The sequence below is a fragment of the Hoplias malabaricus genome, chromosome 1, assembly GCF_029633855.1.
Source record: "Hoplias malabaricus isolate fHopMal1 chromosome 1, fHopMal1.hap1, whole genome shotgun sequence".
Classification (NCBI taxonomy): domain Eukaryota; kingdom Metazoa; phylum Chordata; class Actinopteri; order Characiformes; family Erythrinidae; genus Hoplias; species Hoplias malabaricus.
In genome coordinates, this window is record NC_089800.1 from 40346830 (window position 1) to 40362536 (window position 15707).

General features: G+C 37.9%; 1 protein-coding gene across 1 annotated transcript; it reads right to left on the bottom strand.

The window, feature by feature from the left end:
• Positions 1–48: 48 nt before the first annotated feature.
• On the bottom strand, positions 49–978 carry lim2.3 (lens intrinsic membrane protein 2.3). Its single transcript, XM_066645103.1, has 4 exons — positions 804–978; positions 496–645; positions 204–338; positions 49–107 (listed from the first exon to the last, which is right to left on the bottom strand). The coding sequence occupies exons 1-4, from the start codon at positions 976–978 to the stop codon at positions 49–51; spliced, it is 519 nt and encodes a 172-aa protein (XP_066501200.1).
• Positions 979–15707: the final 14729 nt, after the last annotated feature.

Sequence of the window (15707 nt, forward strand, 5' to 3'; positions counted from 1 at the left end):
CAGCTTTCAAGTGGAAGGACCTGGTGGTGACATGGTGGTTGAAATGCCTCAGCGGGACATGGGGCCTCTGGGTATGTGCATGCGGTAAGCACACATGTAGAATATACCTGCAAAGACACAACAGCATTCTCCAGCAACAACTTTAGATTTTGATTATGCATCTTGCATTTACTTACTCAGTGATTCTTAAGGCTTTACTTTACCTGAAAAAAATGTAAGCACCACTGAGACCCAACCCATTATATATGACCAGGAAAACCTCCAGTTTCCATATCGTTTCCCATAGTAGTTCACTGTCACTCCAGTGTACACCGCCATGGCCAGCAGCACAAAAAAGCCTGGAAAGGGGATCCAAGTGGTCAGAAAACAACCTGAGATTTAGCAGAGCCACATATCTTTGAGGTAACTGGAAGTCCAGAGTACATAGAAGGCCTAACGCTGTGGTTAAAGCCCTGCTGACAAAGCGCTTCCCATTGTTTCATGACTGACACTTACATGAAATGAAATAAAGAATTCCAGCTGCAAATGTTTTGTCAAATCCACCAAAGGAGGAATAATTAATGAAAGCCATGACCCCTAAGACCAAGCCAAAGAAGCACGCCAAGATGGCCAGGATCATGAACGCACGTGTGGCATCCCAGTAAGCTGTTTAAACAAAAGAACATTCTTTTGTAATTACACTGCAGTTACGGGGCATTCTCTATTTAGTATTTGTACAGTCGTGAGACTAGAAAATAAGCAACTATATATATGTAAAAAAAAAAAAATAATAAATAAATAAAAGCATTTTTCCTTGCACTCACCAATGCTGTCTGTGTGTGTCATGCATTTTCCAGGCATACAGTAGCGCCACAGGCCTTGGTGCATGTACCCACTGGACTGGCGATACTGCATCCAGTAGTCAGTGGCTGTGGAGACCACCAGCAGTATGTTGCCCACTCCAGCACAGAATAATCCACCTCCCATAAAGCTATACATCCTTCACCTACAGACCCCAATAGAAAATGTGTAGCAGATCAGCAACTAAAGTCAGTCATACTTAATGGTAAAAGTAGAATGTGTCTTTATGATTAAAGCAAAAATGTTCATAGCCCAGTTTCCTTTTGTATAAAAAGTTGAGATGTAAATATGATACACATAAAAAATACAGCTGCATACAATAAATATTTCTGCCTTTTTGAATGGGGCAGGAATTATTTAATAGTCTAAAGATTTGAGCTAGTGTTAAGGGGGTTAATTTTACTCCTGTAATTAAAAACACCTCATTAAACGCCTATTTAAATTCAATTTAAATTTAAGGCATTTAAATTTTCAATTTAAACGCCTATTGTATTCAGTTCAATAGAGTTTCTTCATTGTTTAATGGACAAAATCAAAACAAATAGAAACACATATTTCAATTATTTTAATTCTGCTTTCACTTTTGCCTTTGAAATTCAGTTTGACCCTGAGTCTTCTGTATGTTCATCATGTAGCACTACAAACAGATGTGTGACCGTTACTGACCATTAGAGTACATCTATTCACTTCATCCTCATACATCATAACCCCTTTATTAAAACTTCAAGCACTTTCTAAATCTGTATCAATCAAAAGCATAAAACCGTAACCTACCTTTATTTAGTCCCTTATAAGGTGTTTTCCTTTCCCTCCAATTGATTACTTTGAAGCTGAATTATGCCAAGGCAGACAGATTTCCTTTGGCTATTGGCAGATATTTTTTGCCTGTGCTCGGGGCTGGGGGGATGACGGCACTGGGGGACAATAGGGCCAGCAGAGCACCGACCAATCAGAGCGGCTGAATGTGTGCTTAAGAGAATCTGCTGAAAATACAAAACTATTTAACGCTACCTAAATAGTGCTGCACTAATACTGATGACATGGTACTTTCAATTGACAATTTAGAAACATCACATATAAATAAGATAATTTTCCCTATTATTTTGCTTCTGGTTATTCCACTAAAGTTGTGAATGTCGGTGGCTATAATAATGAAAAAAAATATATATTATCGTTATTAATATCAATAATATTATTAAATTAAGAGCTTAAAGAAGTGAAAGCTTTAAGGGGAAATGGTACAAAAATTTGTGACCATAAAATCCCATAGGTATAGTGTACAGTTTGAAAATAACCAGAAAAATTGTAATAATTTTTAAATCTAGAAGGATTTTCTCATTTGATGATAAAAGGTCAGTGAATCCGAGAAGCACTGGTGACTAAACCCAGTGACATTTCATGACAATAGCAGGTCTGCGAAAGCGTACAAATGACTGTGCAACTTGTTTTCACATTACATTATTCCAATTATATTAGAAAGTAAAATGTTAAGCAGCACAGAGATAGTACAAAACACAAAGAACAGAAATGGCCCATTGCAAAGCAGCTGTGATATTTATTTAAAAGGAGTTATCTGGAAATGTAAAGAAACAGTATCTGCTCATTATGCGTGTGAATAATGGGATGCTCTATATAGAAAATTCCACTAATGTGCTTCTACATTGTAAAGGCTGAATGGATGTGAGTCACTGGTGTAATCAAGGCTCATGCACAAGGACGTGGGCCATTCGTATATTCACTATTGTTCGGACATGCTGAAGGATATGTTCTGTTCAAATATAATTTTTCCCTCTTTACTGGAATAATTAAGGATAGATTCACTGACATATTGCTAACCCTTACTCTATCACTGACATATCAAAAGTCTGGGGTAGGATGATCCATTCACATCTTACTCACTATTCAAGTCTTCATTAAAAGCATGTGTTCTGTTCATGTTACTCCCCAACACTGATAATACTAATATAATACCTGTCATTCTCAAGGTACGTGCTTGCTCAGACAGGTAATTATCAGATATTATTCATATTTCCTTTCTGACAGGTTCCTAGTCACTTGTTTTTGTGCTTAACCTACAAATGTTCTCCAACTACAGACTCAGTTCTATGACTCGTTCCATTCTTAGCTAAATATTGTAAACTCGTTTTAAATCCATAATTCTTTATTCATTTTGCTCTCATCTTGTTTCACTCAGTTGTTGACCAGAGACTTCACTCCTCTGAATTTCAAATTTCTCATTTTCTAAGGGACTTTTTCTTGCTCACTCGTGCTGGAGCCCAGATTTTATTTCACATTTACTGCTGAGACTTGCTCACACACTATTCTCAAGGCCGCTGCAGAAAAATATCTTTACAAATCATGCTAGCTTTGGTTTAATCAAGGCCCAAGAGGATGGTCTCACCCATTAATTCTAAATCTTAAACACACCAAGGCTGGTGCGGCAGGATTCAGAAGTTCAGTTTGTATAAACACAGATGTGTGTGTTGTCTTCAAATGCTAACTTCTGTTAGCAGTTTTTTTGAAGGTTCATGTGTAAGGTTGTCTTCCATTCCCATGTATTTAGGAGGATTATATATGACTTGTAGTATTTGGAAAAAAGTGAATAGTCTATTAAGTATTACGTCAATATTTCTCATGGGTTATTGGCCTCTCTTTATTAACCTCTCTTGTTGATTTCTGCAGTATTATTTTTTGCTGCCAGTAGAAGGTAACATCTGTTTTTGATCTGTGAAACACCACTAATATGAACTCACTATCAAAGTTATCTTTCTGTGCTGTTCTATCGACTCAATTAATTTTAAGTAACATCTAAAGTATTGTAATTCTACCCCAGATAGCAAAAAACTTTTAGTACTTATGGCTCATTTACGGCACTGACAAGTCTTGTATGAGCCAGAATTGGGACAAATGTCAGCATCTGGCCCATATATGTTGGACCTGTGGCTAAGTTCAGGTAACCACGCTCATCCTGATTCAATGTCGTCATTGCTGACTAACGGTGGGCCTGCAGACTGTCCACATTTGGGCCAAATATTATTTGCTATCTGGGTCCCAGTTCAGCTACTTCAAGGTGCACCCACTGTGGATATTAAATTGTCAAAACACAGCTTGTATAATTTCCACAAAAAAGTCTGAAATTAAATGAGCCTAAGGTCAAGACAAGCATGGTCTATATGGGTATAAAGCCCCCATCATTGGGTTGTGGAGCAGAGAGGTTTTTTATTTATTTATTTATTTTTTTAATCCCTCCAGAGAATTCAGTGAGTTGTAGTGGTTTTGAGATCCAGAAATAATCACTGATCATCAGTACCCGATCTCATTAATGTTTCTAGGGCTGAATGCAATAAAACCATCACAATAATCTATTACATGCTTACTTTAATATTAAAGAAATCTGTCCACAATCCTGAGTACATTGTGTAGTTATGGGTCAAATCTGAAGGGCTGGAAAAAACCCTTTGCTAGCAAATTATTTGGCTATTGTCTGGAGTATACAGTATATACAGTTCCCACACATTGTTGGAACGCACTGCTCAGATCTTTGAACATCTGTTGTGAAGAACAGTGGTCTGGATGCTGGTCTGGATTAACCAGGTCTGTACTGGAGATACAGTGCAACAAACTGGTCAGCCAGAATTATTTTGGAGGGGATTTCAATAGTAAATATTAATCATCATTAAACTCATGAAGTAGCATTAGCCACATACACATCAGCAGTTTTGTGTCCACTCAATGCCAAACAATACTGTAAAAATAGGCAATTGCCAAAAGAGGGCAGTATAGTATCTATTGTCAAACTGTATGGACTAAGATTGTGAAAATTTTGTTGACCAAAATTTGCTTTTTGATGTCTCAGGATATTTGATGTTAATTCTCCTGAAATTCCTTAGTAGACAGACATTAGACATGAGAGACAGAGAAGAAACTTTTGCCAAAGGTATTGGATGGCATTCTATTATGTCAAAGAACATAGCTCCACACCACCAAAGCTGAATACTGTGTGTGGGTGTGTGTGTGTGCGTGTTTACCCATTTAACTGACATTTAGCACTGGGCATTTCCTTTCATGCTTCTTTTTATGGAGTTTATATAAGCTGTGCATGCACCATTGAGCATCTGTTTCAAAAGTGAATGCACCTGAAAATAACCAAGTTCACTAATTAGAATGGGTGCCTATGTAGCTTGTTTTTTCAGGAGCATTTTGTTAAAGCATTTGTTGACAGCTAATTTAAATATAGCACACTTTACAGCGTGGCTTAAAGATATGAAGTTCATCTTCAGAGGTCATGTTCTATAAAGCTGTCTTTGTCCCAATTTAATTTCTAATGCAGCACTAGAGACTGAGGTCCCTTGATAGTTTTCCAGGAGCAAAAAATGTTCTGAATTTCTTATTACAAAATAAACTTTTAGTGGCTAAGGGTAGTCTATGTACCTCTGATGTTCTTACTGAGAAACTTTATATGATACCCTATATTGGCAAAAGTATTTGCTCATCTGCTTTAGCACACATATGAACTTATGTGACATCCCATTCTTAATATTTAGCGTGTAATACGATGTCGGCCCACCCTTTGAAGGTTTAGGACTGTGTTTATGGGAATTTTGAACATTCTTCCAGAAGCCCATTTGTGAGGTCAGACAAGGATGTTGGACGAGAAGGCCTGGCTCACAATCTCTGCTCGTATTCATCCTGTCAGGTTGAGGTCAGGGCTCTGTGCAGGTCAGTCAAGTTCTTCCACACCAAACTCGCTCATCCTTTATGAACCTTCCCACAATGTTGGAATCATGAAATTGTCCAAAGAATTCCTTTCACTGGAACTAAGGGGATGAGCATAACTCCTGAAAAACAAGCCCACACTATAATCCAAACTAGACAAGTACTGTTCTCCTGGCAACTGCCAAACCCAAACTCTTCGTATTGCAAGACGGAAAAGCATGATTCATCACTCCCGAGAACATGTCTCCGCTGCTCTAGAAACCAGTGGTGGTGTGCTTTACACCACTGCATCTGACTTTTTGCATTGCACTTGGTGATGTAAGGCTTAGATGCAGATGCTCAGCCATGAAAACCCATTTCACACAAGGCTCTTGAGCTAATCTGAAGGCCACATGAACTTTGGAGGTCTGTAGCGATTGACTCTGCAGAAAGTGGGTGACCTCTACGCATTAATCGCCTCGGCATCTGCTGATCCCACTCTGTCATTTCATGTGGCCTACCACTTTGTGGCTGAGTTGCTGTCGTTCGCAGTCACTTCCAATTTGTTATACCACCCCTGACAATTGATTGTGGAATATATAGTAGTGAGGAAATTTCATGACTGGACTGTACCATGCTGGAATTCACTGAGCTCTTGAGAGCGACCCATGCTTTCATAAATGTTTTCTATGGTTGTGAGAGTGAGTGTGTGAGTGTTTGATGCCCTGTGATGGAGTATTGCCTCATCCAGTGTGTGTTCCTGCCTTGTGCCCAGTGATTCTGGGTAGGTTCCAGACTTACGTGGACCTGAACTGGATAAACCAATGAATGAAGGAATGAATACAGATATATCACAATTTTACCAAAATCAATTGTTTAAACATTTTGATTATGTTAATAAATATTTTGATATTTACTGTTTTTAAATGAATGATGGAAGTTGATGATGTAATCTGATTTGTAGTTGTTTTTCCTTTTTTTATGAGCTTCAATAAAAAGCTACCAATACATGCTGCAGTACAATTAATTTAATATGTGCTTTTTAATCCTATAAAATCTGCTCTCAAGAAGCCAGTACTGATCAATCAACATCTAGCACTGAACTTAGAAGGTGTGGAAAAAATGTTTTGCAGAAAAAAAAACAAACAAAAAAACACATCTCCTGACACAACACGAAGGCTGAAATAAAGGCAAAGGAAGGATAGTTGACAGATTAAATACAGGAAAAAATTAAATAGTTGAGGCTTCTGTGTAATTCTTTGTTGAATATATTTTATTTTTCCTGATTTTGAAAATAGAATAAATTGCACGAAATCAATATTTTGACTAAAGATAATTACTTGAAATTTGTATTAAATTAAGTCTTGGACTTTTGAAGATTACTAATTATACAGAAAGACATTTCTAGACTGTTCTCATTCTTGTGTTCACTGAGGCTGTGGCTGGACCTTCTGCTCTTGTACAGTGTGAATGTGGGCAGTGTTTTCCTTCTCCTCACCCTGATGACCCCCATTGTTGACCCTGAAGTGAATCTGGACACTGACCCAGGCCAGCTTTGCTGCTTTTCAGTTTTAGACACCTGTTACTTGGTTTAGGAAGTGATGAGTAAAAAGATGACGTCTGTACAGTTAAAATACTAAGGGTCAGTTAAGGTTGAACAAGACTCTAAATGCCACATTATGTCTATTTTCTGTAACATGACTATAAATTAAAATAACTCTGCCCAAAATGGTAATGTTTAGAAGAATAGGTTTAATCTGTACTATAATACAAATTATTTCTACAGATGCTAGGTCTGACAATAAAACAATTTAAACACATCATGCTTTTGCTCAATAGCAGGATATTCTGTTCCAATCAATCCAAACAGTCTGTTGTTCTAACCTTGTACTCTCCTTTTTTTATTTGTTCCACCACATTTCAGCCTACACTCCTCTGTCTTTATTGTGTTTTATTGATTTCGATTTTCCCAATTTGGCACATCTAGTGCTCTCAGCAGGTGGATGGAGTGCCTCCATCACAGTGTGGTCAGTCAGAGTTAGAGGAAGTAAGGAGAAGACAAATCTTTATTGGCAAAAAAAAAGAAAAAAGAAAAATGTAATAACATACTTTTGAGTTGACAATCTGTGTACTCCAAAAAAAATGGTAAAAATTGAAAAAAAAAAAAATGCACAGATATTTTGAAAATTGAATACAAGTTAATGTAAGAAAAATTTTAATCCAGGTTGTTTTGTTCTATCTGTTGTAAAATCACACCTCATGCACATATTTGCACATGCATACATTTGTATTTATTGTACTGTATAAAGTATGTATCATGTCCTTTATCCATTGCTGCCTAAGTGTTTCATTGTACAGTACAACATTGAATAACAAAAAATAAAAAGAAATTGATTAGAAATTTCTACATAATGTAAGCTACAGCTCCTGTGATCAGATTAAAAATGAAAACTGGAAAACAAATGGAGACTGCAAGATTTGTATTCACTATTTCTGTGATATCACAAAACAAACACATCTACACATATCCATTTGTTTCTAGAATAATGTATTCATCTGTTAAATATTAACACTCCAGCTGGTCACAGCACTGGCTGATTTATCTACGAAAACACTGTGAACATGTGAATAATAGAGAACGCGTGTGTGTGTGTGAGACACCTCTCCTGAATCAGAAGAGCTGGAAAAAAAAAAAAAAAAAAAAGCAAATATTATTAGAACAAAATGTGGATTAACTCCAGAATATAATTCCATGAAAATTTTTAACGTACAGCTCTGGAAGGCAATGGCAGCTCCTAACAAATATTTATAACTCCCAGATAATATTCACTATCCTCCAGAGTTCAGTTCACTATAATGATCCAATAGTGAGTAATGTAGGAGACCGTGAGCAGGGGCCATTTTGAATGACGAAACACATAAGGGCCAGCAGTCTCTGAGGCACTGCCGTCGCTACAGTTCCATAAAATAACAAACCTAAGTATGAGCGTTTATTACAGGAATCTGGGTGATTTTCGACCACACTTAAACAGCTCACTGTATGGAATAAAACTTCACACTTAACTGATATTCAGAGGCAGGACATAGAGGTGTAGAATGTGACAGAAAAAAAATCACCCCTTTTCCTTTTCATGGTGCATTACAGAGCCGCCCGAAAGAACAGACCATCCGTACTGTAAGGGTTATTCTTTGACTTGAATGCTGTGAGCATTTTCTGCTAGATTATACAAGGTAGAAGTAATAACAGCAGCTTTTATTAACTCAATAATAAAAGTCAATTCAGATCATATTTATCTACCCAAGTCTCATCTTACAGACTTCTCAGTGTTTGTTTTAAAGGAGATTTGATTGAATCCTGGAAATTATTCCAAGGTTCCACAATCATTCAGAGTTCAGGCAGACTTTGAGTAGATGGTAGCAAATGTTGAATCATATTTAATTCATTCATTAATCTTCTGTCACCACTCTGTCCTGATCGATGTCGCAGTGCGCCCAGAGTCAACAAAGAATATTTGGACGCCAGGAAGGAGCACGCCCTGTAGAGGGCACCACTCCATTGCAAAGCTTCATATGATCACTCAGTTGAAGTAGAATAAGTAGCCAACAACTTATTGGCTCTTCAGTTGATGAAAATAAACATTTCTTTATATTATATGTTTTAAATCACACATGAGATTAAGATTTGGTTTGCCAGTCACTGAATAAACTATTCCATGCATCATAGAATATATGCCCCACGTGTGGCAGCCATATTTAAAACAGATTTATCTATTTTATCAGTATCTGACACCTCCAGGCCACAAGGGGTGAGTATAATTTTTTAATAACATTTTTGAAAATGACTGACTGCTCATTTAAAGGGACGGTCTATGGTTGTGGGGAAATGCATTTCTACCACAGAAATTCATTTAACTTGTGTTATATTGTTTTGGGGTGGCATGGTGGCACAGCAGGTAGTGTCACAGTTACACAACTCCAGGGACCTGGAGGTTGTGGGTTCGATTCCCGCTCCGGGTAACCGTCTGTTTGGAGTTTGGTGTGTTCTCCCTGTGTCTGCGTGGGTTTCCTCCAGGTGCTCCTCCCACAGTCCAAAAACACATGTTTGTAGGTGGATTGGCGACTCAAAAAAGTGTCTGTAGGTGTGAATGAATGTGTGTGGGTTGCCATGTGAAGGACTGGCGCTCCCTCCAGGGTGTATTCCTGCCTTGCGCCCCATGATTCAGGGTAGGCTCTGGACCCACCGTGACCCTGAACAGGATAAACGGTTACATATAATGGATAGATGGATATTGTTTTGTAGCTCTTTCAATAATGCAGTTGGCCATCTCCCAAATTTGGAAACATTTCCATGTTAAGTTATCCAAACAGTAAAAATAGGACAATATTACCCACATATGGAGCAGGAATAGATCAGTATCCTCATCTATGTTCAACTTTTGGAGTTCTATGCATTGTCTAAAAAACCGCCATATGCCTCTGCCATGAGCAGAGAGAGAGAAAGACTAGACTATACCAGACAGAGACTGTTTTTTTACTCACTTACAGACACTGGGGCTTCGCAAACACATTAGAACAGTTTTGAGCACGCAAACAGACTGAAGAGCTAGCAAATGGGGAGGAAACATCTGAAGAACTGCAAGTGTTTTTTGTGTAGAATCGTGAACATCACCTTTAAATCTGTAGTGCAGGAATTTATTAGCATCAATTCCCTCTAATAAGTAAACAAGGAATTGAAACTTAAAAATAAATGTATCAATATTAAAAGCAACTCACTTATGTGAAATCAGTAGAAAAACAAACAAACAAAACCAAAGCAAACAAACAAACAAAAACTTTCTGGGTTTGATTTCCCTCCAGATCTAGAATTAAACAAAAACGCTAGCCCTATTATATTTAGCAATAAGGGCCCCGAAATTTTACAAAGCACAGGTTTCCATGGATACAGTCTTCAACCTGTCACAGTACAAAGTGTAGTTACAGAACTTAACAAAATGATTATTCCCCTTCATTACATTTTATGAAAGGGCTCAGTGTGACAAAATAGCATGAATCATCTGAATAAAATACAGGTCGTCCTGTAATCTCTGAAGATCACACTGTGAACGTTCAGACTTGCTCTTCATTTGAAATCACAGTGGAAGCAGTGGGAGATAATATCTCTTGAACTGACACTCTCTACTTACCTGCTCCCTGCATTACCCGTCTCACTTCACCCTCCTTACATTTTCTTAGACTTGGAACGCCAGTGAAACTCAGATAGCCGTCAGAAACGTATTATTCTAAAAATGTTCTTACTCAGGCTTCAATCCCATCCATGAAACGTATTCAGACTGTTGTGTGGAGAATGTCCTGTAGCCCTGACAAAATCCCCCAAACATCTTCTGAATGTTGCAGTTCAAATATTGCCTTAACATTTAACCTTATAAATGAACCTTATTATTTGAAAAATATACTTTTTTTTTTAAGCGTTATTTGAATCTTAGATTACTGTTAGTCTACACTTTGTGAATGCTCTCTGCTAGCAAGGACAATAGTTTGAGAATGTGAACACTCCACTTGGCATTAATGAAAATACTCTAATTCACATGTAAACACAATACAGTATTTTGTTAAATCATTCCAAACTGATCAAATATATATCCACTGAAACAAAACTTTGTCTTTCCATTTTTGTCAGTTATAATTTGTTGACACTGAAACAACTAATGGCTCTTTGTATTGTGGGACAATTTCAGGGGGATAGGACCAATAGAAATGCATGGAAGGTGCGTGAGGATGTGCACTTCGATGATGGTCCTTCACTCACTGCTGTACTTGACAGACCAATACTGCCTCATTAAACTCAGCCAGAGAGGTTCAAAATAAGAGCTGAAAGTAAAATTAAAGTGTAGTCCTGAGTGCTTTCTGTGGAAAAAAGGACATTGAAGTGAAAACTGCATCACACGCTCTTTTTTCCTGCCATTGATTCTGGTTTAGTGACCGTGTCCTCACTCTGTGGTGTACAAAGGCAAGAATGTGAGGATTTGTAGATTTGCAAGAGCTAAAGGAACAAATCCAAATCTTCTGGAGAGTGCATTGTCGGACCCTCAATGGTACATATTCTGTACTTTTAGTTAGGGAACATAACTGCACCTTATTCTGAGAATAGATTTTAAAATTCCATTTCATCTCAAGGCCTTATATTGTTTTCTTTCTATATCTCCTTCTGGAATGGAAAATGCAAAGTACCTTAAGGGAACACAACTGGACCTTAAACCAGTGTTGTACTGTTAGTGACCAATACTGTACCTGTACTGTACTGAAATCCATGTTGATACCTTGGATGTTCTTGCCATCACAAAGTGTGAAGACAATTAGAAAATTCATGATAGACTAAAGAATAAGCATTGATGTCCCAGTACTGAGCCCAAATCCAGTATCCGCAAGAGTACTATACTATACTATGTTATTATATCTTACATTTTTAAACAGTAGAGTATCTTAGTACAAAGATTAACAGAAATGCATTTCTGATAGTATTGTTATAGATAGAGTTTCGTTTACAGTGAACGGAGGTATAATTCACACTATGCATAATGATACACATGTGCTAGCTTTCTAAATGGATTTAATTAACTCTGTTTATTGGCCACTTGATGTGTTAATCATATGATAAAGTGTGCACTCAAAGAACCTGTGACAGTTTGTCATATACAGTTTATTTAGCCTTTTAGGTGTTAATGTGCAAGGTTGTCAGCATCATACTTTTCGACAGATGGCAGCGTGGATAGTGTTGCGATATAGAGTGCAGCTGAGCTCTCTCTCTCTCTCTCTCTCTCTCTCTCTCTCTCTCTCTCTCTCTCTCTCTTTCTCTCTCTCTGTGCACCGTGATCTGCGGCTATGACCAGCACTCAGATTACTGCCAGTTATCAGTCACGCTGTGCTGACAATAGCCACAGAAGACCACACAGGCTGCATACAGGACAAGCCAGAGCAGATGTTCCCTTAGCCCTCTGCCTCCCGCCTTATGGCTCCAAACATGAGACATGGGGCAGCCCCAGCATAAAAGGCTACAAAATAAAGGCAGGAAGGAAAATTTCTCCTCCAAAATATCCACTAACCCTCATTTAGTTTTTGGTCTGAAAAACTCCTGCAGAGTATCTCCACCCTGTTGAACTGTGACTGAGAGGTTCAAGGCAGGTCTATGAGGTGAGAAATCTTCTAATCTTATAATCAATGTCATCAGAGCCAGCCATATGCTGCTGTTCTTTGTTGGAAGGAACTGCAAAATTTGCTCATCTGCAACATTGTTCTGGGCTGTTTTTAATTGCTTTTTTTTTAACGAACCTTTTGTGTTAGCATGCCGTCAAATCACAGCCAAAACATTGGGCAATAACACACTGCCTCTAATGTTTTGTGTTTCTGGTTTTGATTTGGGCACTATGGCTTAATGTAGGCTATATGTGCATTACCGAAATGACTTTACTCAGTGTGTTTCAAAGCAGGACTGTCTTCTGACCTGCCTTGCCTTTCAGTATGTCTCATTCTGCTTCATGTCTCTGAGCATGTGCCTGCCCTTGTCACTCCCTGTACCTGGGTATGGTCTGTTGCTATAGTTTCTAATTGTTCCCCATTTATATGTCACCCCTTGTGTTTGTCTTGTGCTTGACTGTGTGTGTTTGGCTCGTACTGCTTCCTATGAAGCATCCACATCTGTTCCCGCAGCTAAGGGGGAGTGAGGGCAAACTCAGAAAGAATGTTGGATAAGAAAGTGCTTAAAAGCTTTTGTCCATACTGCACTTTCAGGAACTGAAAAGTTATAAATATTCACCCCTCCTTCTGGAGAAGAGAATGTAAAGTATCTTTAGGTAACACAACTGGACTTTAACGCCATAGTTGTACCTATTAAAGGTACATTTACACCGTTTATACCTTTAGTGACCAATAATGTACTGCTACTGTACCTTATTTCTGAGAGTGTGTGTTTGTGTGTGTACTGGTTGTTGACAAACCTTAAAAGTAACTACTTACTTCAATACATTTCGACTGTAGTGCTCAGCTGTGTTTGTCAGCTGCATTTATATTTTCCCTCAGAAAATAGATTTATAAATCACCTGCTCCTGGTGATTCAACAGCACAAACCCCATCTACAAAACAGCTGGGATGCTGGGCATAATGTAAATAAAAACAGAATGGCAATCATTTAAATACTAAATTTAAATGAAAATATTACAGCACCAATATTTCACATGTTAAAATTGTATTGTTCTTCCAAAAATATTTGCCCATTTTGAAATGGATACCAGCAGCCTATTGGAAAAAAAGCTGGGATAGGGCAACAAAAGACTGGTAAAGTTTTGTATAGCTACAAAAGAAGAAGAAGAAAAAAGGTTGGCAACAGGTAAATGACAACTTAAGGAGATTTCTTCATTTACGGTACATAATATTATTAAATGATTCAGTGAATACTGACCAATTCCTAAAAACAAAGGACAAGGCACCAAAACCAGAACTGGCTGCCTGTGATCTTTGGGGCACTGAATTAAAAACAGACCCATAGTTGTATAACACTTCAGAAAACCACTGTCTGTGAACACAATTCATTGCTGCATCCACAAATGCCAGTTTTAACTCACCAATGCAAAGATTAAATCATATATAAACAGCATATGTAAACGCTGCCACCACTTTCTCTTGGCCGAAGGTCATTTAAGATGTACTGAGGCAAAGTGTCTGTGATCTGGCAAATCCAAATTTTAATTTCTTTTTGGAAATCATGTACGCTGCGTCCTCCAGGCTAAAGAGAAGAGGGACCATTTGGCTTGTTATAAGAGCACAGTTCTAAAGCCAGCACCTGTGAAGTTATGGGGTTAATGCACATGGCATGGGTGAGTTGCACATTTGTGGAGTCTCCGTTAATGCTGAACAATATATACAGGATTTGGAACAACATGCTGCCCTCCAAATTACTCATTTCCCTTGGAAGGCCTTGTTTATTTCAGTAAGATGGGGCTAATCCACATTCTGCATGGATTACAACAGCATGGCTCCTTAGTAAAAGAGTCCAGGAGCTAAACTGGTCCAGACCTATCAATCACTGAAACAACTGTTGTATTATGAAATAAAAAATGCTGCTATGGATTCCCCAAGCTGTTGAGCTGCTGAAATCCAGTAACAAGCAAGAAAGGAAAAAACATTAAATTTTTAAAGAGGTTACAGACAAAGAATGCAAACATGAATGAATGAACTACAGCAACTGGTCTTCTCAGTTCCCACAGGCTTACAGAGGGTTTTTAAAAAAGAGATGATACAACACACAGGTAAACATGCCTCTCTCCCAACAATTTTTGGAAAGGTGGCATCAAATTTAAAATATGCAAATATTTTTCAAAAAGCAATAGATTTGATGAATTTGATTACAATATTTAAAATGTTGTCCTTGTAGTAATTTAATTTTCAATTAAATAAAGGGTTTTAATGATTGGATTTTTTTTATTTACATTTTGCAAATGGAATTTTTGGAAATGGAATTTGCATAGGTTAACATGGATGGCTGTAATTTACTGTTGGGCCTAATCCAAGGTGCTTCTGAAAATGCTGAAAACAAGCCTTTGAGCTGGAGGTAAACAATATCATGCAGCGGATTTTCAGAAATCAAGCATGGCCATCTCTAATGTAAATAACATGTCATCCCGCTTCCATCCTCTCCAGGAGCAAATTATCAGCGATGATGACGGCTGTCAGGAGAAATAATGTTGTATTGTAAGCCTTTTCCACAGGCCTTTAATGAGCCTCTAATTAATCATCAGCAGACGGAGGCAATGACACACACTCAGTCTGTCTCTCTCTCTCTCTCTCTCTCTCTCTCTGTCTCTCTCTCCCTTTCTTACATTTATCTGTGTTTCTTCTTCAGGACTACTGTATAACTATTTGTATTCATGCTTGTTTAAGAGATAATGCTCTCTTCTGTTCCTCATGGGTGTTGTTTAGGTCTAATGTTGAATAAGGTAAAAGCCAATCATTAAGGTCTACTGGAGGACTCAGTTTAATAAGGCCCATTACGGCTCCATCTGTGTGCTTTTTAAGCAGCTTCATCAGGTGATCATTTACTGGGAGGAAAGCTTTACCGGGCGCAAGGGAACCCAAAAGCCACAATGATTTAGTGAGTCATTAGCAGATAGCTGTTTCAGCAT

Excerpts from the sequence above, each read along its gene's own strand:
- lim2.3 (XM_066645103.1), bottom strand. The coding sequence starts at position 978 with ATGTATAGCTTTATGGGAGGTGGATTATTCTGTGCTGGAGTGGGCAAC. Across the intron at positions 646-803 it reads GACACACACAGACAGCATTG|CTTACTGGGATGCCACACGT; the intron begins GTGAGTGCAAGG and ends TTGTTTAAACAG. Across the intron at positions 339-495 it reads AATTCTTTATTTCATTTCAT|GCTTTTTTGTGCTGCTGGCC; the intron begins GTAAGTGTCAGT and ends TCCCCTTTCCAG.